This window comes from Phocoena sinus, chromosome 2 (assembly GCF_008692025.1).
Source record: "Phocoena sinus isolate mPhoSin1 chromosome 2, mPhoSin1.pri, whole genome shotgun sequence".
NCBI classification, from domain to species: domain Eukaryota; kingdom Metazoa; phylum Chordata; class Mammalia; order Artiodactyla; family Phocoenidae; genus Phocoena; species Phocoena sinus.
In genome coordinates, this window is record NC_045764.1 from 91,572,927 (window position 1) to 91,599,573 (window position 26,647).

A 26,647-nucleotide genomic window follows, 5' to 3' on the forward strand; every position below is an offset into this window, starting at 1 on the left:
CTACCCAAAAGTGGCAGAATACAGTTTCTTCTCAAGTGCACACGGAACATTCTCCAGGATAGATCACATCTTGGGTCACAAATCAAACCTCGGAAAATTTAAGAAAATTGAAATTGTATCAAGCATCTTTTCTGACCACAACGCTATGAAATTGGAAATCAATTACAGCAAAAAAAACTGTAAAAGACATGAATACATGGAGGCTAAACAGTGCACTACTGAATAACCAAGAGATCACTGAAGAAATCAAAGAAGAAATAAAAAAATACATAGAAACAAATGACAACGAAAACACAACGACCCAAAACCTATGGGATACAGCAAAAGCAGTTCTAAGAAGGAAGTTTATAGCAATTCAATCTCACCTCAAGAAACAAGAAAAATCTCAAATAAACAATCTAACCCTATACCTAAAGCAACTAGAGAAAGAAGAACAAAGAAAACCCAGAGTCAGTAGAAGGAAAGAAATCATAAAGATCAGAGCAGAAATAAATGAAATAGAAACAAAGAAAACAATAGTAAATATCAATAAAACTAAAAGCTGGTTCTTTGAGAAGATAAAGTTGATAAACCATTAGGGAGACTCATCAAGAAAAAGAGGGAGAGGACTCAAGTCAATAAAATTAGAAATGAAAAAGGAGAAGTTACAACAGACACTGCAGAAGTACAATATATCCTAAGAGACTACTACAAGCAACTCGATGCCAATAAAATGGACAACCTGGAAAAAATGGACAAATTTGGGAAAGGTACAATTTTCTAAGACTGAACCAGGAAGAATTAGAAAATATAAACAGACCTATCACAAGTAATGAAATTGAAACTGTAGTTAGAAATCTTCCAACAAACAAAAGTCCAGGACTCGATGGTTTCACAGGCAAATTCTATCAAATATTTAGAGAAGAGCTAAAACCAATCCTTTTCAGACTCTTCCAAAAAATTGCAAAGGGAGGACCACTCCCAAATTCATTCTACGAGGGCACCATCACCCTGGTACCAAAATCAGAAAAAGATATCACAAAAAAAGAAAATTATAGACCAATATCACCAATGAACATAGATGCAAAAATCCTGAACAAAATACTAGCAAACAACATATTAAAAGGATCATACACCATGACCAAGTGGGATTTATCCCAGGGATGGCACAGATTCTTCAATATACACAAAGCAATTAATGTGATACACCATATTAACAGATTAAGGAATAGAAACCATATGATCATCTCAAAGATGCAGAAAAAGCTTTTGACACAATTCAATGCTGACTTATGATAAAAACTCTCCAGAAAGTGGGCATAGAGGGAACCTACCTCAACATAATAAAGGCCATGTATGACAAACCCACATCAAACATCATACTACATGGCGAAAAACTGAAAGCATTTCCACTAAGATCAGGGACAGGACAAGGATGTCCACTCTTGCCACTCTTACTTAACACAGTTTTGGAAGTCTTAGCCACGACAGTCAGAGAAGAAAAAGAAATACAAATTAGAAAAGAAGAAGTAAAACTGTCACTGTTTGCAGATGACATGATACTATACATAGAAAATCCTAAAGATGCCACCAGAAAACTACTAAAACTACTAGAACCAAATCAATGAATTTAGTAAGGATACAAAATTAATACATGGAAATCTGTGGCATTTCTATACACTAATAATGAAAAATCAGAAAGAGAAATTAAGGAAACAATCCCATTTACCATTGCAACAAAAAGAATAAAATACCTGGGAATAAACCTACCTAAGGAGGTGAAGAGTTGTACTCAGAAAACTATAAAATACTGATGAAAGAAATCAAAGATGACATAAACAGATGGAGAAACAGACCATGTTCTTGGATTGGAAGAATCAGTACTGTGAAAATGACTATGCTACCCAAAGCAATCTACAGATTCAATGCAACCTCTATCAAACTACGAATGGCATTCTTCACAGAACAAGAACAAAAAGTTTTACGATTCGTATGGAAACACAAAAGCCCCCAAATAGCCAAAGCAACCTTGAGAAAGAAAAACAGAGCTGGAGTAATCAGGCTCCCAAATTCAAACTATACTGCAAAGCTACAGTAATCAAGACAGTATGGTACTGGCACAAAAACAGAAATATAGAACAATGGTACAGGATAGAAAGCCCAGAGATAAACCCACGCACCTATGGTCAACTAATCTATGACAAAGGAGGCACGAACATACAGTGGAGAAAAGACAGCCTCTTCAATAAGTGGTTCTGGGAAAACTGGACAGCTACCTGTAGAAGAATGAACTTAGAACACTACCTAACACCATACACAAAAATAAACTCCAAATGGAGTAAAGACCTAAATGTAAAACCAGACACTATAAAACTCTTAGAGGAAAACATAGGAAAAACACTCTTTGACATAAACCACAGCAAGATCTTTTTTGATCCACCTCCTAGAGTAATGAAAATAAAAACAAAAATAAACAGATGGACCTAATTAAATTTAAAAGCTTTTGCACAGCAAAGGGAACCATAAACAAGACGAAAAGACAACCCTCAGAATTGGAGAAAATATTTGCAAACAAACCAAGGGACAAAGGATTAATCTCCAAAATACACAAACAGCTCATAGAGCTCAATATCAAAAATACAAACTATTAAAATATGGGCGGCATTGGCCAAAGTAGGTCACATGGCCAAGCCCAGAGTCAGTGTAAGAGAGCAGTATCAAAAAAAAAAAAAAAGGGCGGAAGACCTAAATAGACATTTCACCAAAGAAGACATACAGATAGCCAAGAGGCATATGAAAAGATGCTCAACATCACTAATTATTAGAGAAATACAAATCAAAACTACAATGAGATATCACCTCACATGGGTCAGAATGGCCATTATCAAAAAATCTAGAAACAATAAATGCTGGAAAGGATGTGGTGAAAAGGGAACCCTCCTGCACTGTTGGTGGGAATGTAAATTGATACAACCACTATGGAGAACAGTATGGAGGTTCTTTAAAAAACTAAAAATGGAACTACCATATGACCCAGCAATCCCACTACTGGGCATATACCCTGAGAAAACCTTAATTCAAAAAGAGATATGGGGCTTCCCTGGTGGTGCAGTGGTTGAGAGTCCGCCTGCCGATGCAGGGGACGCGGGTTCATGTCCCAGTCTGGGAAGATCCCACATGCCGGGGAGTGGCTGGGCCCATGAGCCATGGCTGCTGAGCCTGAGCATCTGGAGCCTGTGCTCCGCAACGGGAGAGGCCCAACAGTGACAGGCCCGCGTACCGCAAAAAGAAAAAACAAAACAAAACAAACAAAAAAAAAAAGAGATATGTACCACAGTGTTCATTGCAACTCTATTTACAATAGCCAGGAGATGGAAACAACCTAAGTGCCCATCTTCGGATGAATGGATAAAGAAGATGTGGCACATATATACAATGGAATATTACTCAGCCATAAAAAGAAACAAAATTGAGCTATTTGTAGTGGTGTGGATGGACCTGTAATACAGAGTGAAGTGAGTCAGAAAAAGAAAAACAAATACCGTATGCTAATGCATATGTATGGAATCTAAAAAAAAAAAAAAAAAGGTACTAATGAACCCAGTGGCAGAACAGGAATAAGCATACATTATTAAATAGAAGAATTAAAGGAGTCATATATATACTAGATTTCCAGTGATTCTCAGTGGAGAGATATGGATCATGTCTTCCTAGAGGGAAGCGTCAGAATCATCTGGAAGGTTTTTTCAGATTTTGCTCTGCTTCCTTTTCAGTTTGAGAATTACTGCACAGTGAGCTCCTGTTCTGATTGGAAAGTGAAAGTGTTTTAATCCTCAGTAGTGTTGGGCTATAAAAAAGGATGAGGACCACAAGTTTTATTTATTTATTTACACATACATACATATATGTGTATATGTATATTTGATTTATAAGGTTAATGATTTATATTCTGAAATCTATTTGAATGAGTAACTGAATTGAGTTTTCCGGTCTTATTATTTATTTTAGCCAAATGTGATATGATGAATTCAGTTACCAAAAAAAAAAAAAGAGGCCTTGAATTGTCTTATTTCTACTGTCCCAGTCTGTTGAAGTTTAGGATTTAGAGCAACCGTGGTCCTGAATTAGAAAATTATTCTGCTACATTAGAAATGTTTTGCTCTTTAAGGTATCTGCAGAGCTCTAATCATCTGACCATTTGTTCCCAGTAGGGTGCCTTCAGTGCTTTAAGCTTTCCTTCTATTTCTTTTGTTATGTGCCCTCCATCCTTCTGCCTCCTGCTGCTGGTCTCAAGTTATCAGCATCATAGTAACGAACTGTTTCTTATTTTTGGACCAATGGCATATGCTACATTTTCTAAGACATACAATACTATGATTAGTGTAAGAAAAGAATTCCATCATCTGACAATAAAAACTGTTTAGGACCATGCCTATTGCCACGCAGTACAGGCAGAGCATTTAGCGGTAGCAGTCTGAGTACTCACACAACAGAGCAGATGCTGCCTTGTGGATAGAGACTCCACCTTTCAGGAAAGAAACATGTCACTCTATGGGAACCTATGAGAACCTCAATTTCCAGAGTTAGAAAGAGGTCCAAGGTCTGCTGTTTCAGTTCTCAGGTGCAGGGTTTCAATCCTCATGTGCAGGGTTTCAGTCCATCTTCCTTTCATCCTTTGTGTTTTCTAAAGCCCTCTACCTCTGACAATTTGGGAAGATCTAAGCTGTAACATCGATAACTTATGTCAACAAAAATAGGACCAAAATAAAAATTCCAAGGTTTTATAACTATGCCTTTCCCAATTCCTTTTAGCTTTTTAGTTTCCTTTTTTCTACATCTATTATTTTTTTGGGGGGGGGACTTAAACAAAAGGTAGGTTCATGTGAATCTCTCAGCAAGTATTAGTACAAATAAACATTCTCAAACTTTTTAGAGTACTATTTAAGGGTTCTGCACCCACAATTCCAATTTTTTTTTTCCCATACCGCCAAGCAATTCTCTGACACCAGCTGGATTCCTAAAATTTAACTCAATTCTGACACCATCTACCCGGAGATAAATAGCATCAGATTTCACAGGTTAAGGACTCATTTCCACAAGACTACCTTCCACTTTAGATGCCAATTACAAGTCCTAGTTGTCATGTGTACTTCTGACTGACTGGCTATAAATTGGAGGTTGCCATGACCCCGTCCTTGGGTTTGATTAACTTGCTAGAGTGGCTCATAGGTCTTGGAAAGCCAGTTTTCCCCCTAGATTACCACTTAATTACAAAGGATATAACTCAAGCAGCCAGATGGAAGAACTGCATGTAACAAAGTATGAGGAAAGGGTGTGGAGCTTCCATGCCCTCTCCAAGGGCACTACTCTCAGTACCTCCACATGTTCACCAACCTGGAAGCTCTCTGAAGCCCATCCTTTTGGGTTTTTATGGAGGCTTCATTATATAGGAATGATTGATTAAATCATTGACCACTGGTAATTGATTCAACCTCCAACCCCTCTTCCCTCCCCTGGAGGCCAGGGGTGTGGGACTGAAAGTTCCAACCCTCTAATCACATGGTTGGTTCCTCTGGTGACCAGCCTCCATCCTTAGGTGCTTTCCAAAAGTCACCTTATTAACATAAACCCAGTTGTGGTAGAAAGGGGTTTGTTATGAATAACAAGACACCCATTTCACCTTTATGGCTCTGAAGTGATTTCAGGAACTGAGGAGTAGAGATCAAATACTATAACAAAAAATGCTCCCACTGCTCTTATCTCTCAGAAAATTTCAAGGGTTTTGGGAGCTGTGAGTCAGGAACTGTGGACAAAGACCAAATATATATGAGAAATGTATTTTTGATCCTCTAAATGACCAAATATTTATTTCATATAAATCACAATATGGCATTCTTAGACATAAGGCTTTGGTTAGATACAGTGATGAGCAAGATCAGACACGTACCAGCCTCGTGGAGCTTACAGTCTGGATGAAATCAAATAATCAAAACTAACTATAAGTTTATAATTGATAGTATTTGACCATCTCCTTGTTGAGGTGGTTTCTTCACTTGGTATCTAGAACACCACACACCTGTTTCCTACCTCACTGGCCACTCCTTGTTTTGTTTTGTTTTCCTGCTGAGTCCATCTCTTCTTTCCATCTAAATGTTGGAGTGCCCTAAGCCTTAGCCCTTGTTACCCACTCTCCTTAGATGATATCATCTAGTCATATGGCTTTAAATAATACCCATTAATATCAATATGCTGATGACTCTCAAATTTGTATCTATATTCGCTATTCCTCCCTAAACACCATAAAACTTTCAATATCCCAATCCTCACATTCACTGCTTTCCATCTCAGTAAATGGCACCACCATTTACCCAGTGGCTTGGGACAGAAATATAAATTAATCTTTTATTCTTCCTTTACTTTCACAGCTTTCATCTAATCTCTCAGTAAGTTCTGTTGGCTCTACAAATTATGTCCAAATCCTACCACTTCTTATCACCTCCACTGTTACCATGCTGGCTCAGTTGACAGTAGCCTGCTAAATGGTCATCTCTTCCTAGCACCCTCATCCCCCTCCTATTTATGGCATCTGTTCTCCACTTCTTAGCCAGAGTAATCTCTTTAAAGCTTAAAACAGACCTTTGTAAAAAATCCTCTAGTGAAGAAGTGCTGATTTCAGGTCTGGGGCAGGAAATGTACAAGATGAATCTCTGAGGATAGGATACTAACAGAGTAAGAGAAATGATGAGATATTAATCCAATTTTAATCATAAAATTGAAAATGTTGCATACTGTCAAACATGAAGGTCTTTATGAGATTTTTCTCAATATTACATTAGACTTTTGGAATTTAAAGACAAAAATGAAATAATATATAATATAAATAAAATAATAGAGCAGATTTCTTTTTGCTAATTCATGTGCACACACACAGTTTAAGAATTTTTCAAACCCACAAAAAAATTCTAAGGCAGCACAATGAACTTTTATATGCCTCTTAACCTAGATATACCACCTGTTAACCCGGTCACTTATTTAAGTTGAACCATATATGCCCCTTTTTGACACACACAAAAAAGTGATCACATGGTTGAAACTGAATGCTCACATACACATACAATACACATTTCCTTTTGCCAAACCATCAGAAAGTAGGTTTTAAGTATGACGCTTCATTATTTATCTTCCAAGAAAAAATACATTATCCTACATAACTAAAAACCAGTATCTCAACTGAGAAAAATCAATATTAATTGAATATCATCATCCATATATAATCCTTATTCAAATTCCCCTATTTGTATCATCAGGCTTTTTTAAAAAGTCATACTACTAAGCTAATTTAAGAGTCTGAGGTGCTGTCTCTTATAGAATAAAGTGATTATGTTTACTGTTGGCTTACTCTAGTTTTTTCCTTTCGTGGTTTAGCTTCTTGCATCCGTGTTTGACAACAGCATCAAGACCTTTGGAGTAATTGAGAGTGACCCTTTCGACTGGGAGAAGACTGGAACTGATGGCTCCCTCACCACCACCACTACTTCTACCACTCCTCAGCTGCACACCCGCTTGACCCCTGCGGCAATTGGGTATGTCCTAAACAGGTGGTTCATCAGTGTCTTTCCTGGATGTGTTGTATCAATATTAGCAGAAATGTCTTTTATGCCATCCAGGTTCCCTCAGATGACCAATACTAAGACATAGGGATGCCTATGGGTTTCCTTGAATTAACATTGCTCTTATATATGCCTTTGTTTGGATTTACTTTTCTTAGAAAGTACTTAAAGATTATACCGTGAAATGGCAGCTTAGAGCTTGCGTTACTCGTTAATGTCAGATGTACAGTAGATTTTCTCCAAAATGAGAAGGGGCATTTGTTGCATTTACTACTAAAGAACAGATGGGACCCCGGAACAAGAACAAGCCACAATTATTTCTGGCTACACTGTGCTTAAGTTTAGTGGGAACAAAACGTGTAGCTACTTCTCTTATGAAAGTGATTAATTTTCGAGGTGTATTAGGAAGAGGTTAGTGTATTTCCATCTTCTTGGGGGTTTTTTTTGTTTTTTGAATTTTTTTTTTCCTGTATATACATTAAATACAGTTGCTTTTGTTTGTTGTTTTTCTATTTCGGGGGGGTGTCTTTTTTTCTGACCCCCCCTTTTTTTACCTGCTCTAGTTGGTTTAAAAGAAAAAGTAAATAGGGAAAAATCATCATACAATGAGTTAATTGGAACACTTTATCACTAATCCATTGCTTTGTTTTTACATTGAGATGAGATCACTAGAACTTACTGAATCAGAAAAGCTTACATGGACTCATATAACTGGAGATGATATCCCTGATTAGTTAGTCTAAGAATTCTTAAATGTGAGACCTTGACTAGCTATAGTAGAATCACCACGGATGTTTGTTTAAAATACCCATTTGTAGGACTCACCCCAGACCTACTGAATCAGAATGTCTAGGGGTATGGCACAGAAGTCCATATGCATCAGATGTTTCTCATGCTTATCTTAGTTTGGGACTCACTGCACTATTCCAGCCACCCCATTTTACTAATGAGGAAATAATTCTAACTCTGAGTGGATCATCCAACTTTAGATAAAGATTAGTGACAGAGCTGGAGCCTATGTAGAAATTTTGATTCTTGCTTAAATGCTTTCGTCCTCCTTCTCCTTTGATTGTTGTTAGAAATAAATCTCACATTTGCAAAAATCCAGCTGATAGCACTTCAGGGTAGCTGAAGTCAATGAATAGATTTTAAGTTCCCATATCCCAAAGTTTTTTCCTAAAATAAGATAGAATAATAAGAAAGGAAAAATAAAACTACATAAAAGCTATGTCCTCAGCATAATTTGAAGACAAAGGATGCCCAAATCAAACTAACTGTAAGTAAAAAGAGAAAAAAACAAAACCCCAAGGCCTTATGTAATCTCTCTTATGCTCCTGCCTCACCCAGCCCTGCCACGAAGCTTACTGAAGGCAGATCAATAAAAACTGTGGGAAGAGGAAAGTTAGCCCTGGGACTTAAGGTTGATTTAAAACGAACATCAGAAAGACTAAATCCATCCGGAGAATGAAAATACTAAAAAGTATCCAGGTAGATCAGATAATAAACTACAGGGAGATAAAAATATTCATGATTCAAAACATGTAGCTTCTGAGGAAGAAAAAAGACAAAAAGGGAGAAATACCCTTTGTCAGTTGAATGGTGAAGGAAAAAAGCACATATCTGTTTGGGTCCAATCAGGAGAGAGAAACTACATAGTAATTTGAACAGGGAAAGATGATACAAAGAATTATTACCTATAACACAAAATTGGAATAACGTGGGATTGAAAAAGTAGACAGAACCGTAAAGAATACAGGAATAGCAAATATAAAGTGCAGCTCCTACTCCTAGGGCTGAATTAAGCATCCAAGGAAAAGCTCCCTCAGTCCCCACCCCAGGGCTGAGTACTGACCTTGTTGGTGAGTGTATGTCCTCACTCATTGAATGGCAGGGAAGTTGCTCTAATGCCATACTGGTAGAATTTGCTGAAATATCTGCCCTCTGGAACTTGATGGAAATTTGCCCTCTGGAGTGCCAGAGAAAACGATTTACTGGAAGTGTCTTACCAGAGACACTCTGCTACAAAACTTATGGGTAGTAGGCATTGCTCTGGGAAGATATTGGTTGCTGCTGTCTGTGTACTGCAGGAGACAGGCACGGGAAAGCCACACATGCTGGAGAAGCTTGACAAGCTGCACAGTGGAACCCAAAGCAAAACCCTTTCCTCCCGCAGGGTCTCTCCAGTGCCCTCTACTGACAAAGCTCCCATGCCAGCTGGCAAAGGAAAAGAGTTAAAGGGCACAGATCCACTTTCACAGAATAGGCAATAAGGATGAATTTGGAGCTGAAATGCAATAAATGAATAATTACAGAGGGGAAAAAGGAGAAATAAAATTTAATTACCTATAAGAAAAGAGAACTATAAAATCAGAAGATGCACAATATCTCCTCTGACCAAATAAAAATCCACTAAAGTGTTTGGACTTTGCTATACTGACAGAGGAGGGCACCAGTTAATCTGTGAATCCTGTAAAACATTCCAGTGCCACAAAAATGAACAAGAAAAATATTTTAAATATCCATAAAGTGTTATTTCAAAAACTCAAGAAAATCTAATACATATTTACTAAGGAAATTTCCTGTCAGGAATAAACAACTATGAAGAAGAAAATTATAAGACAGAACCCCAAATGGAACTGAATATGTTCATGCATTGAAGATATGGATAACCACCTTGGATCAGAAATTTGAAAACTAAGAAATAGAGTGAGTGTGGTGTGGGGAGGGAGAGAAGAAAGAAAAGGAAAAGAGGGAGGAAACAATGAAATGATAGTTTGTTGAACTCAGGAAAGAAATGGAAGAAAAAGATATCTCACAATTGAATAAATCACAAGATGCGCAAAGGACAGTAGACGCAAATGAAAGTTTAATAAAGGGCATTGAATAAGGTCAGGGGGAAAAAAGCCCCAAGAGAATGAAAATAAAGAAATAATTTAAAAGGGCTAGAGAGAAAGTAGTGCCAATGGAAGGCCGAGAAGGAATAGCATTCATATTGTTAGAGTCCCTGAAGAAGAAAAACAAAACAATACCAATTAAAACTGAGAAACTCAATAGCAAAAGGTTAAATAAGGAAACAGGGGACTAAGAGCATTTAAAAAGGTAAATGTCCAAAGGTGACCATTAGAACAAAAAGGCAAACCTTCTAAAATATATATTCTTAAAAGTTTATAAATTGAAGTACAAAGAATACTCATCTTGTAGAGAAAGAAATATAGCAAATATGACAAAATACCCATAATTATAAAATACTATGACAGAGTTAAGACCAAACATATCAGTCATAGCAATAAATATGAATGGGGACATCTATTAAAAGAAAAAGATTTTTAGTTTGGTTTATATAGCTGTATACATATGCTGTATACAAGAGATATACCTAAAAAAACATGTTTCAGAAAGGGATGGACAAAGATAAACGAGAAAAATGGAAACAGTCAGAAGAGAATAACAATCCTGATATCAGACAATGTAGAATTCAAGCCAAAATAAAGCTTTAAAAGTTACAGAGATGGAAGGGTACTTTTTAATGTTAAGTGTCACAGTTCACAAGTGGGACATAGTATTTATTAATATTTAGTCACCAGAATCACAACAGTCATCTTTAGGAAGCAACAACTATGAGAGATTAAAGGAGACAAAGAAACACACTAGTAATTGGAGATTTTAATATACAACTCAGTTCAAGACTGAATTCAAGTGAACAAAGAATAAGAAATAGAAGACAAACAACACAATCAATAAGGTAGATCTTAGGCATATTTTTCAATATCTACACCCTGATGATAGAGGTTACACCTTCTGCTCAAGTACCCCTGGGACATTTACAAAAATTGATCAGTTATCAGGTCACCAAGAAAACATATACATTGTTCTGTAAAGCAGAAATATTACACTGTCTGGTCACACTGTAATAGAACTAGAAATTGCTAACAAAAACAAAAATGTCAAAGGCCCTTCCACCTGGAAACTTAAAAACCTCCAATTAAACTACTCTTGGGTGAAAGGGAAAATACAAAGTGAAGCTATAGGAAAAATAATGATAATTAAAACACTACATATCAGAATCTGTGGTATAGGGACTTCCCTGGTGGCGCAGTGGTTAAGAATCCACCTGCCATTGCAGGGGATATGAGCTTGATCCCTGGTCCGGGTAGATCCCACATGTCACGGAGCGACTAAGCCCGTGTGCCGCAACTCCCGAGCCTGCACTCTAGAGCCCGCGAGCCACAACTACTGAGCCCATGTGCCACAACTACTGAAGCCCATTGCACCTTAGAGCCGGTGCTCAGCAACAAAAGAAGCCACCGCAGTGAGAAGCCCGTGCACTGCTACAAAGAGTAGCCCCCACTCGCCACAACTAGTAACCCTCATTGCACCGCGCACAGCAACGAACACCCAACACAGCCAAAAATAAATTAATTAATTTTTTTAAAAAGTTCTTAAAAAAAAAAAGAATCTGTGGTATACATTTAATGCCAAGATAAGAGGAAAATCGATGGCATTGAATAAGGAGATATATAATGTCAAGATGTCTTATTACTGATTATATTGATGTTGGTAATCTGGTTAAGGTGGTGTTAGGTTTTCCACTTTATATAAAGTTACTATTTTTCCCTTTGTAAGTAATAATTATCTTGTGAGAAGATACTTTGAGACTATTCGAATGAACTTGTTTTTTCATACATTTGCCTACTAATTTTAGCATCCATCTTGCCTGCAAAGTATTAGGCCCACAAGCCTACCATTCGCTATCTGAACCTTTAGAAAAAGTTTGCTGACCTCTGAGTTATCTCTTTTTGCAGATGATATGGTAGAATACCTGGAAAGCCCTAGAGAATCAGTGTTAAAGAGAAAAAATGATAATTTATGTCCTACAACTCTTAGTTCTTAATAGAGGGAGAAAGTAAGTTCAGGAAAAGGTAAGAGGATGCTTTAGATCAGGAGTTAGCAAGCCTTATCGTTCACTAAGAGCCAGATAAATATTTGTGGGCTCTGCTGTCTGTCACCACTACTGCTGCCACTGTAGTGCTAAAGCAGACATAGGCAGTATGTAAATGAATGAGCATGCCTGTGTGTCATACACATTATTTACAAAAATAGGTGAACAGGCGAGATTTGGCTCACAGGCCCTAACTTGCCGACCCCTACCTTAGATTATGGGGACGGGCATATGAAAAGGGTGTCCAATCTTATTACTTCTCTTGACATCTGTCCAGTTCTTCCATATATCTTCTTAATTTTTTCCCTTAATCTGCTTCTGTAATTTATACCTTGCCTACAAACACAGGCCGTGTGCTAATAATACTCTCACATATATCTTTCTTATCATACTTATTCCTGAACATAATATAATTGTCTTGGGCAAGAATGCTTTCTTTCCATATCTCAAACTCCAGATTTGGATCAGAGTTACAGGAGAAGGAAGAAAATAATAATTAAGCAAGGAATAAAACTGGTGGAATAAATGCTGAGAGGAACCTGAGTCATGTGGGAGGTAGCCTGTGTGGAGAAGATGGAAACATTCCTTGAAGTGTGTGCTCTTACACTGAAGCACACGATATAAGGGGGAAACTAGGATAGAATAAAAATAGAGGCAGTTTCATAGGTGGAGGTGTGGTTTGTTTCCTGAGAGATGGAAGGAGGAAATGCCAAGGAATTGGGGTAGTTGGAAAGAAGCAGAATTGTAGCTAGGCTAGGGAAAAAAGGATTTGGAAGAACATTGAGTGATTAAAATGGGGGAAAAAATGTGGAGCTAGTAGGTTGAGCTTCCTGAATTCAAATATTCCTCCTTTGCCATTCCCTTTTCTCAGGAATAGAGGGAATTCTTTCAGTAAACATTTGGATTACCACGTAGCACATGTAGGTTAGTGTCCATTATAATTCCTTATGTCAATAAACAAATTATATTGAACTTATATCTGAAAAATATATCTTTTAAGTAGTCTATTTCTGAACTTTAATTACTTTTATAATAAATCCTTTCATTTGAACTATTTTGGGTCAAACTACCTTTCCACTGTATCCCAGTGTCAGAACTACAGGGAGTACTTTACAAGGCTGTACGGTTTTTCCCTGGGAGCCATTATCAGTGCTTTTCCAGTTTAACATTGAGAGTGGTTGGTAGTGAAGGTCATCACATCAGGTGGAACAAGTCCCTGAAAAATCATGTTCTTTTTTTTTTTAATTTAATTTAATTTTTTTATGCAGCAGGTTCTAAATCATGACATATTTATGACACCTGGGCCAGGGTGTAACCATTGCCCTTAGAGTGGTACACTGAGAAGATGTCTATTTTCCCACTCATAATAATTGTATGTGTCAGTATAATCTACTGAAGGCGTCTTTTTCTGCCTTTAGACAGTGCAGATAACACTAAGAAAAGGTTTCACTGTGTGCTGAATGTTGTGTTCAGTCAGCAATATTTTTTTTAAAAAAACCAACAACTAGTATGTAGAGTAGAACATACTAGTTACAGAACATTAGAGCCAGCAGGGGCCTGATCACTTAGTGAGTGATAGCTGAGAACTAGAAAAGCCCCTCATGGGCCAGAAGTCTAAGGGAGAGGCGACCAACTATGTAAATAGGACATGAAATTGCTTTGAAAGAACATATAGACAAGTGCCAATTAATATTTTCTATTTGTTGATAATCAGTTTATACAGGACCATATGAACTGTATAATTGCAGAATTTCTAGTTTCCCCTAGAGGGCAAGAATTTCCTTTCTTCTTTTTATGTCCCTAGGGCCTTACATGTAGTAGGTACTTAGTAAAAAGTCTGTAAATGAAAAAGCAAATGCATATTGCATACTAGTTAAAAAATAAAACAAAACTGATCTGATACCTGCTTATATCATATGACACTTAACATTTTTCTGTTTATAGTTTTTGTTATTCTCTAAGAAAAATGGGTAAAGAATAGAAAATATTAAAATACACAAAGAATCCTTGCAAAATAAATGAAAGGTTTCTAACTTTTAAAGTGATTGTTAAATTAGGGAGTTATATCAGAATTTGTATTTTTAAATCAGCTTGAAAATTCTGTTGATCAAAATGCAGTTTTAAAACTAGATAGCTAGTGGGAAGCAGCCACATAGCACAGGGAGATCAGCTCGGTGCTTTGTGACCACCTAGAGGGGTGGGATAGGGAGGGTGGGAGGGAGACGCAAGAGAGAGGAGATATGGGGATATATGTATATGTATAACTGATTCACCTTGTTATAAAGCAGAAACTAACACACCATTGTAAAGCAATTATACTCCAATAAAGATGTTAAAAAAATAAAATAAAAAACAAAACAAAAATGCAGTTTTAGGGACTTCCCTGGTGGTCTAGTGGTTAAGACTGTGCTCCCAGTGCAGGGGGCACGGGTTCAATCCCAGGTTGGGGAACTAAGATCCCGCATGCCACACAGTGCAGCGAAAAAAAAAAAGCATTTTTAGTTTGTAGAATTGGCATGCCCTAAGTTTCTGAGGTTTTTTGTTTTGTTTTACTTTCTTAATTATGTATAGACTTCATCATTCAAATCCAGAAACAGAATGTGGGATAGTCCCATAGTAATTTTTTTTTTTTTTTTGCGATACGCGGGCCTCTCACTGTTGTGGCGTCTCCTGTTGCGGAGCACAGGCTCCAGATGCCCAGGCTTAGCGGCCATGGCTCGTGGGCCGAGCCGCTCCGCGGCATGTGGGATCTTCCCGGACCGGGGCATGAACACGTGTCCCCTGCATTAGCAGGCGGACTCTCAACCACTGCGCCACCAGGGAAGCCCCCATAGTAATTTTTGATTCTGGTGTTTTTAAGTTCTGCCTTATTTTCATTCCTCATTTTCAGAATTGCCAATGCCACTCCCATCCCAGGAGACTTGCTTCGAGAAAATACGGATGAGGTGTTTCCAGATGAACAGCTTAGTGATGGAGAGAATGGCATCCCTGTTGGTGTGTCACCAGATAAATTGCCTGGATCTCTGGGACACCCTCGTCCCCAGGAGAAGGATGTCTGGGAAGAGATGGATACCAACAGGAATAAGATAAAGCTTGGGATTTGTAAGGTGTGTATTTCTTGCATAGGAAGTGATACCTCTCAGTGTCTTATTATTTTTCTCCTACTGGTGTAGCAAAGTATCATGATTCTCAATTTTGAATGAGAAGTAGAACATTGTATTGCTAGTTATTTATATATTTGTAATTGCAATATTTTTGTCTAATTTTGCTTGTAATGCTCAGGTATGGACACCAAAAATTAATCTTCATCTTGTATTTTGTGGAAAAGATGAAGGTAGTTTTAAAAAAATAACCAGACATGGAGTCTAAAAGAAGAGACATCTATAGAACAGAAGTTAATGGTCCTTCCAAGTAGAAGGACCTTCCTTCCATAGTGTAGACCAATGGAGCTGAGTGTTCATTCTGAAAACTATCTCAGATGGAGGCAGGGAAATGAGGGTTAGAAGTGGAAAGCATCAAACTGGTCATGAGCTGACAAAGTAGATGTTGAATAACATGATTTTTTCTTCATTAGGATTGTAAACAGGTCCACTTGTAAGTATGGGGAGAAATATAGACTTCCGAATTAAATGATTTCATTAGTCTTTGGGTAGATTATCCCCAAATTTCTCTTTGATCTTACTGTTTCCTGTCATTTCCATTTTCATGGAAGATGATGATTAATGGGATGGAGGGGCACTGAATTACAAATCAGTTAGTTTTTGGTACTTCCTGTGTTTTTATAATTGTTTAGTTGGGAAGGAGGTTAAATTTATAGGTGTAAAATGAGACTCCCAGCTCATATGTGTTAACATGATTGATAGAAACTTGGCTAGTCCTGCTTTGTGAATGGGAAATGTATCTTGAAAAGAATCTTCTGTGACAACGTCTGAGGAGCTTGGCCTATCTTTGGACAATATATACTATATTTTTAAACTATATGATTTTAAAAAATTAACAGTATATACTTTCAGTAATGGGAGTCATTTGTAGGAACATTCTCTGCATAGATGTGATATGCTGCCCTGTGGTCTGGTTGTTGGTTAGCACTATCTGGACTAGTAGTAATCAGGAATAAGTAGTGAAAAGTAGTCAGGAAGTCAGTGTCAGATTTTTGTAGTAAACACCAGGAGCAAACACCTTTATAGTAAACACCAGGAGCAAACTGTTCTTAGTAAAAATTCTCTAGTGACATTCTCAGTTGTCAGCCCATATGGGTGTTTGTGTATGTGACAGAGTGAAGTGGCACTTGACATAGGTCTTAGTTACTTTAGTTTTCTTTCACGTTATCACTATTTAATCTACATTTAATTCTTTTCTATTTTTTAATTTCTTCCTTTTAAAAAATTATGTAAATTAGATTATTAGTGGTATTCTTTTATACAAGTAATGTTTATGTGGAATTTTCATAGACGTTTACCATTTCCTTGCAATTTTGGAAGTCCCCGACTCAATCGTTTTTCTTCCTGAAATATTCCCTTTAGAAGTTTCTTTGGTTGAGGTCTTCTGATAGAGGACTCTTTCAATTTTTACCTAGCTGTAAATGTATTTATTTCAGCCTTTTTTTTTTTTTTGCGGTACACGGGCCTCTCACTGTTGTGGCCTCTCCTGTTGCGGAGCACAGGCTCCGGACGTGCAGGCTCAGCGGCCATGGCTCACGGGCTCCGCGGTATGTGGGATCTTCCCAGACCGGCACGAACCCGTGTCCCCTGCATCGGCAGGCGGACTCTCAACCACTGTGCCACCAGGGAAGCCCCCAGCCTTATTCTTTGAAAATAGTTTCTGCTGCCTTCAAAGTTTTTGATTGACAGTTATTTTTCTTCTGTCTTCAATTATTAGTGTTCAGAAGTCTACTGTTTTTTCTTTCTTTCTTTTGGTAGATGACCATTCCCCCAACTACTTTTTAGCTTTTCTCCTTGTCTTTGGTGTTCTGCACTTTAACTATGACATGTCTAGGCATACACATATCTCTTTTTTTAATCAGTTCTGGGAAATGCACAGCTGTTCTCTACCTAAATATTGTCACCTCTTCATTCTTTCTGTTCTCTCAGGGGCACCAATTAAGTAAACATATATTAGATCTTTTTATTCTGTCATCTCAATATCATTTTTTATATTTTTCTTCTTATCTTGCTGTGCTTCATTCTAGGTAATTTCTTTTGCCATGTCTTCTTATTCATGAATTAATAACTTTGGCCTTTTATGGCTAATTTGCTGTTTAACAACTTAATTGAATATTTATATTAAATTCATCAGTTAATTCCAAGTAATCCTTTGTTGACCTTTATATATTTAAACATTTTATGCATAGCTGTTCTATATGCTATATCTGAACAAGTTTGATACCTGAAGTCTTTGGGAGTTACAAACTTTTTTAAAAATTATTATTATCATTTCTGCTGACTCTTGGTCATGGTGGCATGCCTTCTTATATGTTTGACTACCTTTAGTGTTTTACTCATTAATTAATAATTCGTGGGAGTCCTGTAGGCCTAAATTGGGGGTTGGGGAAACCTTCCTTTGGAGAAGATTGTCTTCTGCTTCTCCTGGTAGCCAGAGAGCACCCCCAGTTTAAGACCAACTGGGCATTCTTGAGGGTCTTTAATCAGAATAGACATTCAGACTTCCTCTCTCTCCCTACTGCTGGTGTAAAGCTTTATTTCCCTGGTAATCGTGCTACTGTATCCTCTGTCCTTAGGCACCTCCACCCCTCTGGGCTGCCTCATTCTCAGCCTCCTTCTGCTCTATCCAGCTGCTTATTGTTCTAACTCTAGTTTTCTTTTTTTTTTTTTTTTTTTATAAATTTATTTATTCATTTATTTATTTTTGGCTGTGTTGGGTCTTCGTTTCTGTGCGAGGGCTTTCTCTAGTTGTGGCAAGCGGGGGCCACTCTTCATCGCGGTGCGCGGGCTTCTCACTGTCGCGGCCTCTCTTGCTGCGGAGCACAGGCTCCAGACGCGCAGAGCTCAGTATTTGTAGCTCACGGGCCCAGCTGCTCCGTGGCACGTGGGATCTTCCCAGACCAGGGTTTGAACCCGTGTCCCCTGCCTTGGCAGGCAGACTCCCAACCACTGTGCCACCAGGGAAGCCCCTAACTCTAGTTTTCTTGTTGTTGTTGTTTGGTTGGTTTTTAGAGAGGAACTGAGACAGGGAGTATTCAGGCTTGGCGACCTCTCCTACCTCTTGTGAGACCACTTATGTCTCAAAGAGAATGTCCTCTCCAGGTTTAATTTTGGTTTAGTGGAATAAGGTCCTGCAAGCATTTAGTTAGACATAATACAAAAAGCCAAGGTTGTTAAACGTTTTCAGTCTGTTTATCTTTGCACCAAAATATAAAACACTAAAAATACTGAAACTGAGAATAAATTTAGAAAACTTATTTAATAAAGGGTTAATAGACAAGTATGTAATGAATTACACTAGCCAAAATATCCTAATCTTCTGAAACAAAATCCCAATCATTTGCTTATATTATCTTGAAAGACTTCAATGATTCCTATCGTTTATAGTGACTAGAATGTTTTTCATGGTTTCCTTTTATGTTTTGCTAGGCTGCTACTGAAGAGGAGAACAGCCATGGTCAAGCAAATGGTATTCTGAATGCTCCAAGCCTCGGCTCACCAATTCGTGTCCGCTCAGAGATTACTCAGCCAGACAGAGATGTTCCATTGGTGCGAAAGTTACGTTCCATTCACAGCTTTGAGCTGGAAAAACGTTTGATGCTGGAGCCAAAGCCAGATACTGACAAGTTTCTTGAGACTTGGTATAAAATAGTTTTTCTTTTTCTTTTTTTTTTAAGCAACTAAAACACTATTGATATTATTACTCTCTATTATGTAAAGTTTTTCAGATAAGGAGTTTTTGCATTTTTGTAGCACTGATTTGATTAAGCTGTCATCATCTTTATCCATGTTTTTAGTTAGCATCCTCATGCTTAATGTGACTTGCCTTCTGATATTATTACAAGTTCTATAACATATAGCCTTTGGCTGTGGGAGCTGGAAACTTCATAAGACTAGGTATGAATTAAATGAACATTTTGAAGTGATTTTGTTTGGAAGATGATCTCTTTTATTGGAATGGAGAAGATGCATTGTAAGAGAGGGCATGAAAAATATGGTATTAGGCAAGAAGAAGGAAGAGTACATGAAGTAGGGGAAAAAGTAATTTATATACAAGTGATAGGCAGTTGAATTCAATTTAATGAAGGCCTTCTATGAGTAAATGCTGTAGGAAAAAGAGACATGAATATTTATCATTCTACCTAGAAAGAAGGAAAGGTGGAACTTTAGAGAGCTATACATAGGTAATGACTGTTTGTAGTTCACAGTTCTAAGGCCCCTTATCTCCAATTTTGATAACAAAAGACTGAAACTTTAAAAAGAACTTGGGATATATTTATGAATTATAGAAGGCTTTAGTAATATTAAGACCTGAGTGACTTTAATAATAGTCACATCCTTCAATTGTACATCCCCAGTGGCTACTACTGGCAAAGAAATACGAAGTTAGAAGGACCATGTATTTAACTAACATAATAGTTACTGTGTCTGAAGATAATTCAGCCACTTCTGGCCTTGTCCAATCTAGCTTCCACTTTAAACAGTACTTCATAGTACTTTGTATTCTTCATATGGTACTCATTCAGTCTCACAGCTATGTGATGTAAGCTTGTGTCTACACGTTGATATAATCAAAAGGATGGACTGGGGCAGTGTTTAAACATTTTCAGTTGTGCATGAGATTGGGAATAAAAATAAAAGTGTGATAGGGATAAAAGCTTAGTTTGGGAAAAAATTAGTCTAACAAAAGAATGTAACTAAAAAGAGAGTCCATGCTGAGGGAAGAGCTCAGAGATAAGACAGAGAACAGAAGTACTCCAAGAAAATGAACTCAAGCCAGAGCCTAGAATGAATAGGGAACAGTTGAAGGAAGTGAAGCACCTAATTACAAACTTCAGGAGAGGAACAAGTGTATTGCTTAAACTGCTTCCCTGCAGGTGAGAGCAGTTCTCAGAAGCCAGTGCAGCCAAATACCACCAGTCACACTATTGCTTAGCCCTGTCTTTGGAGGAGTTTACTTGAATGAGTATACATTTATATACCTCTCTGAAGACAAAACAAATGCAGGAAGTATTTGCCTGATGTGTGTTAGCTTCCTCATTTCCTTTTGTAGGGCCTCTGCTGAGGCAAAAGCCCCTTGGGTAAGTTGTCCCTCAGTCCCTCAGAGCAGAGGGCAGTGTGATTGAATTGGCAAAGCAAAGGTGAACTGGATCACACAAGTCACCCTGGTTAACCTGGTTAGGCTTCTTTCCTGCCCAGCAGCAGGAGAGACATCTTCCTCCTACGGGCTCCATCTTCCAAAACAGGATTATGACAGGTGGAGCAAAGCGTTATCCACCTGTGAAATGTTCCTTATGCTTTATCCATATTGTTTTTTTCTCATCTGTGGGTAAATATTAGTTCTTTATAGAACTTATAGGCTATATAATAAGTATTCTCCCTAAGACAGTTAAGTAACTTGTGTTCATTTTCTTAAGCTTGGAGAAAATGCAGAAAGATTCCAGTGAAGGAAAGGAATCTGTTCTCCCTGCTCTGCTTCATAAGCCTTGTGTTCCTGCTGTGTCCCGTACTGACCACATCTGGCACTATGATGAAGAGTATCTTCCAGATGCTTCCAAGCCTGCCTCTGCCAACACCCCTGAGCAGGCAGATGGTGGTGGCAGCAATGGATTTGTAGCTGTTAACCTGAGCTCCTGCAAGCAGGAGGTTGACTCCAAAGAATGGGTGATTGTGGATAAGGAACAGGACCTTCGGGATTTTAGGACAAATGAGGCTTTAGGCCATAAAACAACTGGAAGCCCTTCCGATGAGGAACCCGAAGTCCTTCAAGTCCTAGAGGAATCGCCTCAAGATGAAAAGCTCCGATTGGGTCCTTGGGCAGAAAATGATCATTTAAAGAAGGAAACCTCAGGTGTGATCTTAGCAGTTTCTGGGAAGTGCCCTGCCACTGCTGCTTCAGAACAATATGCAGATAGGCTGGAACTCCAGGCTGGAGCTGCTAGTCAATTTATTGCAGTGACACCCACAAGTCCAATGGAGGCACAAGCAGAAGGACCCCTTACAGCAGTAAGTGATTTGCTCCTGTAATTTTTCTGTCATCCACTCAGGGTGCTATTAAGAAAGGACTAATAGTTGATCAACTAAGATTCTTCTGCAGAGGCCTAAGTTTGGCACATGGGTGTAGGGAATGATGTCTGGACTAAGTTCTGTAGTCCGTCTTCCAATGTGAAATTTCTCAAGAAGTGAGATTTTTTATCAGGATAGCAACCTAATACATGAAATGTCATTATGACCTAATTTCATAATAACATTTATAATTAGACCACAAGAGCTGTCTATCTGCGTGTGTATATATAATATGACTTTTTAAAAATTTGTAATTCTAGAGGTTTTTGAACTCTACATTATAAATATAGTGAGGATGGCATGTATTTAACCATTCATGGTTTGTACTTTATACTGTACACCATTGCTAGTATCATTCTTTTTGTTTCCTTTCTCCTTCATAACCTTCACCCAGAAATTTGTCATATTTTATGTTCCTTTTAAACAGTAGTTTCCCAACTATTTTTTTCGCATTTAATTTTTATTTCGATAGTAGTTTTCCAAGCTTAATGTCTGTTGTTTATAAAATAGAGTCCCAGCCTCACTTCCAGAACTTCTGCTTCAGTAGGTTTGGGAGAGTGAGAGCCCAGGAATCTGCATCTTAACAGGCAGCTGAAGGCAATTGTGATACAGGCCTTCTGCAAAGGAACATTTTGAGGAAACTCACTCTTTATTCTCAGTTTGGGCATTTAGCTGGAGACACCTGTTACCCTGTTCTTATCAGTAAGCATTGGTGCCCTCTGTGACTGTGTGAGTCTCACAAAAGCCAGATATGAAGGCAACGTCTCAGGTGCGAGCAGGTCCATCTGTCCTTACATGTGTGGGAGTACCAGGTTTCCCTAAATGCCATCATCAGCTAGCGGCCGTCTTTTCCAGCTCACCAGTAACAGCATTGTTCTGCAAGCTGAAATGTTTTCAGTTAGAACAGAATTGCACACGCAGGTGTAAAACAGTAAGAAAAGGTAACAAAATTTGATTTTGTGTACAGCTCTGTAGGAATTTACCTGCACTTCGAAATAGAGAAATAAATGCTTGCCTCTTTCTTCATCATAGTTAGTTGGTCTTTTCTTCTTTCCTAGGACTGTTTTGTGTAGTTATACAAGTCATTCACTGCATAAAGAGACCTAGCCAAGGGAACAAGTTGGGGCTGAAATCTAACCCAAACTTTGCTAGCCAAACTGTGCATCTTTGTGTAGGGCTGTTTCCTCTTTGAGGGGCATCCTTTTCCAAATTGTACAGAGGTCCCCTTTGGGCTAGAGGCAGATCCTAATGCCTCCCTCCCTTGTCTGCATTTCTTTTTCCACCTCACCTTCCTCTTTCCATTCATTCCCTCTTTCCACCTTCCCAGATTCAGTTTCTTCTTTTCTTTGACTCTAGTATGCTGTATACTCACTGTTGGCTCATGCATTTTTCCAACAGCATTCTGGTGTGCTTCCCTGCATAAAGGGTTCTAAACCCTCGGCTCCATTTCTCCTGGTATTTTTTACTCTCTCCCATCAATACTGTCCTGTCCACAAAAATTGTTCTCATGGTTCTCTTACACTATCTGCAACATTTTCTCTATCAAATTTTTGAAAGACTTGTATATTATATTTGATATTATAAGTTTGACCTTATTTTCAGGTATCATTAAATAAAAAATCTTTTTCTTAACTGAAGGTCTCTTAGATAGCAGCCTCATCACTTGTACACTTGTGTCTAAGGTATTGAACTTACCATCTCCTTCATTTTGGGGAGCTTGGGATAAAAATATATCTCTTTTGTAGGCCTCTTCTTGAGGCCTACATTCAGAGTTTACTTTTGCAAGCAGATGTTGTTTCTTCCCTAACTTAACTACAGACACATTAAGTAGGGAGTACCACCAAATAGTCTCTTTAGGTCTCTTGCAGCTCTGATCACGTGCTCTAGCTTAGACAGTATGATAAAACATATTACCATTCTATCTGAATATTTTAAATTAGGACATGTATATTCTGATGAGAAACAGTTTGTTAGTTTATATCTTTTGCATTTAGGCTTGTTTCCTCTTCATGATGATATGAAAGAAATTGTCCTGGTATCTTAAAATATGTAAGAACTATGAAAATAGGCAAAGCAAAAGTTTATCTGTATTACAGGTATAGTTGGCATATTAAATCAACTGATGAGAACTTCAGCATTCTTTAATTCTCTTTATTTCTTAGCATAGATTTGTGAACCTTGTTTAGGGCTTTCCTTATCCATATACATGAAACCACTGGTTATCAAATAGCATGTATAAATTTTTTAGATGATATATTTTGAAAGATGGATAAATTTGCTAGATTCAAAAGAAATTGGGGTGATTTTTGGAAATTAGATTTTTTTTCCCCTGGGGTAAACAGTTATGAAGTTAGCCCACTACTAATCATTTCTAAAAAGAGGCTGAACAACATAGATTTATAGGGAGCAAAATAAGACTAAACTTCGGCTTATAGCGGAATATTAAATTATGTTTTGATTAGCAAATGGAGAGGCAAAATTAAGCTGGCATAAACAAACAAGGATAGAGAAGGAAACTAAAGTAACTTGAACTGCTTCTGAAACAGGTCTAACTATTGGTCCAGAATGACAGTAACTGTAGGAAAGAATGTGACCAGTTTTATGTGGTGTTGAGTAATCACTGTTGGTAGGGAGAAGGTTGGACGGGTTATTCCTTACAGATATTGTGGCAGATTGTACCACATGATCTCTTGGTTCTAGACAGTCCTTTAGAAAGGCAGTGCTTCATTTTAGTATCACCTTTGGAAACACTATAAATGTGACTGGAGAATAATAATACCACCTATATGTTACCTTTTGCTGTGTAACAAATTATCCCAAACTTAACAGCTTTAAACAACTGTTATTATTTCACACTTTTTCTAAGGGTTGGGAATGCAGGAGTGGGTTAGTCTGATCGTTCTGGCTCAGGGTTTCTCATGAGGTTGCTACCAAGCTGTAGGCCAGGGAAATCATCATAGGGTGGGACTGGATGGGAAGATCCACTTCCAAGCCCACTCACATGGTTGTTGGCAGGCCTCAGTTCTTCACTGGATGTTGGCCAGAGGCTTCATTTCCTCACCACGTAGGCTCTCCATACTTGACATGGCAGCTGGCTTTTTCAGAGAGTGAGGAGAGAAAGAGACAGAGAAGGGGGCTGGGGTGGTGGTGGAGAGAACACCCTCCACCAAGGTAGAAGCCACACTGTCTTTTTTTTTTTTTTTTTTTTTGTTTTTTTGTTTTTTTGCATTATGCGGGCCTCTCACTGCTGTGGCTTCTCCCGCTGCGGAGCACAGACTCCAGATGCGCAGGCTCAGCGGCCATGGCTCACGGGCCCAGCCGCTCCGCAGCACGTGGGATCCTCCCGGACCGGGGCACGAACCCGCGCCCCCTGCATCAGCAGGCGGACTCTCAACCACTGCGCCACCAGGGAAGCCCCACACTGTCTTTTATAACCTGATCTCAGAAGGGGCATATATCATCATTTCTGCCATATTCTATTGGTCACACAGAGCAGCCTTCCTCATCCCAGGGGATTGTCAACATACTGAAAGACTTTCCTCATTGACTTGTTCTTCAGACATTGAGAAGAAGAAAAGCAGGAGTGGGGGGTGTAAAGTAATGCACAGAGAAGGAGCAGGACAAAAAGAGAGTCACATGTACTTTTTTTGTAATCTGTTAGTCAGCATCTATTAAGAGAATTCCTCTGGCTGTATTCACAGGAATTACCAATACCAGTACTATGAGAGTCAGATCAGCAGTTGATTGCATTGCTTTAATTCTGTTCTTTCAGCCCTTCAGTTCCGTGAGGCGTCTGCTAAGTTCCAGGCTTTCTGCTGTACCTCAGGGATAAACAGTTGGCGCCAACCTGTTAGGTTGACATTGAAGGCCTATGTCTAAACAGTTACCTTAAACCACATGAAGTGATTTTTGTGGTGGAGCTGTGTACACAAATGAGAATACAGATAAATCTGCCTAGGACAGGGGAGTGCAATGTTGGGTGTTTTAATTTTCTCAACTCTTATTTTCTAATTTTATTTACCATGGTGAAGATATATTACTTTCAAAAATAAGAGGACTTTGAAGGATGAATAAGTTTGCTGGAAGGAGATGCAGGGGTGTCAAGCAAAAAACACAGCATGTATGAAGGCAGAGAGGCTTGAAACACCAAAAGTCAGAGTATTTAAATAAGTAATCCAAAATGTTAGGGCGAAGGAAGGAGGCTGAAAATGAGCTGCACAAGTGAGGTGATAAAGGGCCTTGACCTGCCATGCTGAGGTATATGGGATGCAGGACAAGAAACTGCCAGGGTTGAGGGTGGGGAGTAATGTGCTCTTTGGGAGCCATGGAGGGAGAATGGCTGGGGCAGCAGCCAGTGAGGAAGCTTTGGCATTAGTTCAAGCAAATATGAGGGCTTGAACTGTGAATCATGAAAATCTCAATGAAGACTTGAGACATTTCAGTAGTGCAGCTTACCTGAAATAGTAGCTTCATGTGACTTTTCCAGTGTTCCACTGAATATTTGGAGCCCTTGTACACCTGGAGTGACTATATGAAAGCTCATGGAGTCACTCAGAGTCTCTATTGAAAAATGAATGATCCACGTAATTAACAGATGAGTGTTTTAATAGTATGGAAAGGTAAGGACTTTTTGGATTGATTGCCACCGTGGTTAACTTCTTGAAATGGATTTTGTAGGAGAGTTGAATGCATGTACATTGACTAGGGAGTGGCTAAATGTCCTCTGTCTGACCATGGATTTCTGGTTTTTTTGTTTTTTTAATTTTTTTTGCGGTACGCGGGCCTCTCACTGCTGTGGCTTCTCCCGTTGTGGGGCACAGGCTCCGGACGCGCAGGCTCAGTGGCCATGGCTCACAGGCCCAGCCGCTTTGCGGCATGTGGGATCTTCACAG

The 26,647-nt window shown here is 38.5% G+C and overlaps 1 protein-coding gene across 6 annotated transcripts in view; it reads left to right on the top strand.

Moving 5' to 3' along the window:
* The window catches only part of TTBK2 (tau tubulin kinase 2), a 151,165-nt gene that overhangs the window by 110,404 nt on the left and 14,114 nt on the right, over window positions 1-26,647 (top strand). For all 6 annotated transcript variants that reach the window (XM_032623560.1, XM_032623563.1, XM_032623562.1 and 3 more), the window contains 4 exons: window positions 7,405-7,562; window positions 15,419-15,635; window positions 19,119-19,330; window positions 21,107-21,695. In XM_032623560.1, coding sequence (XP_032479451.1) covers window positions 7,405-7,562; window positions 15,419-15,635; window positions 19,119-19,330; window positions 21,107-21,695 — 1,176 coding nt within the window. The remainder of the gene's footprint in view (window positions 1-7,404; window positions 7,563-15,418; window positions 15,636-19,118; window positions 19,331-21,106; window positions 21,696-26,647) is intronic.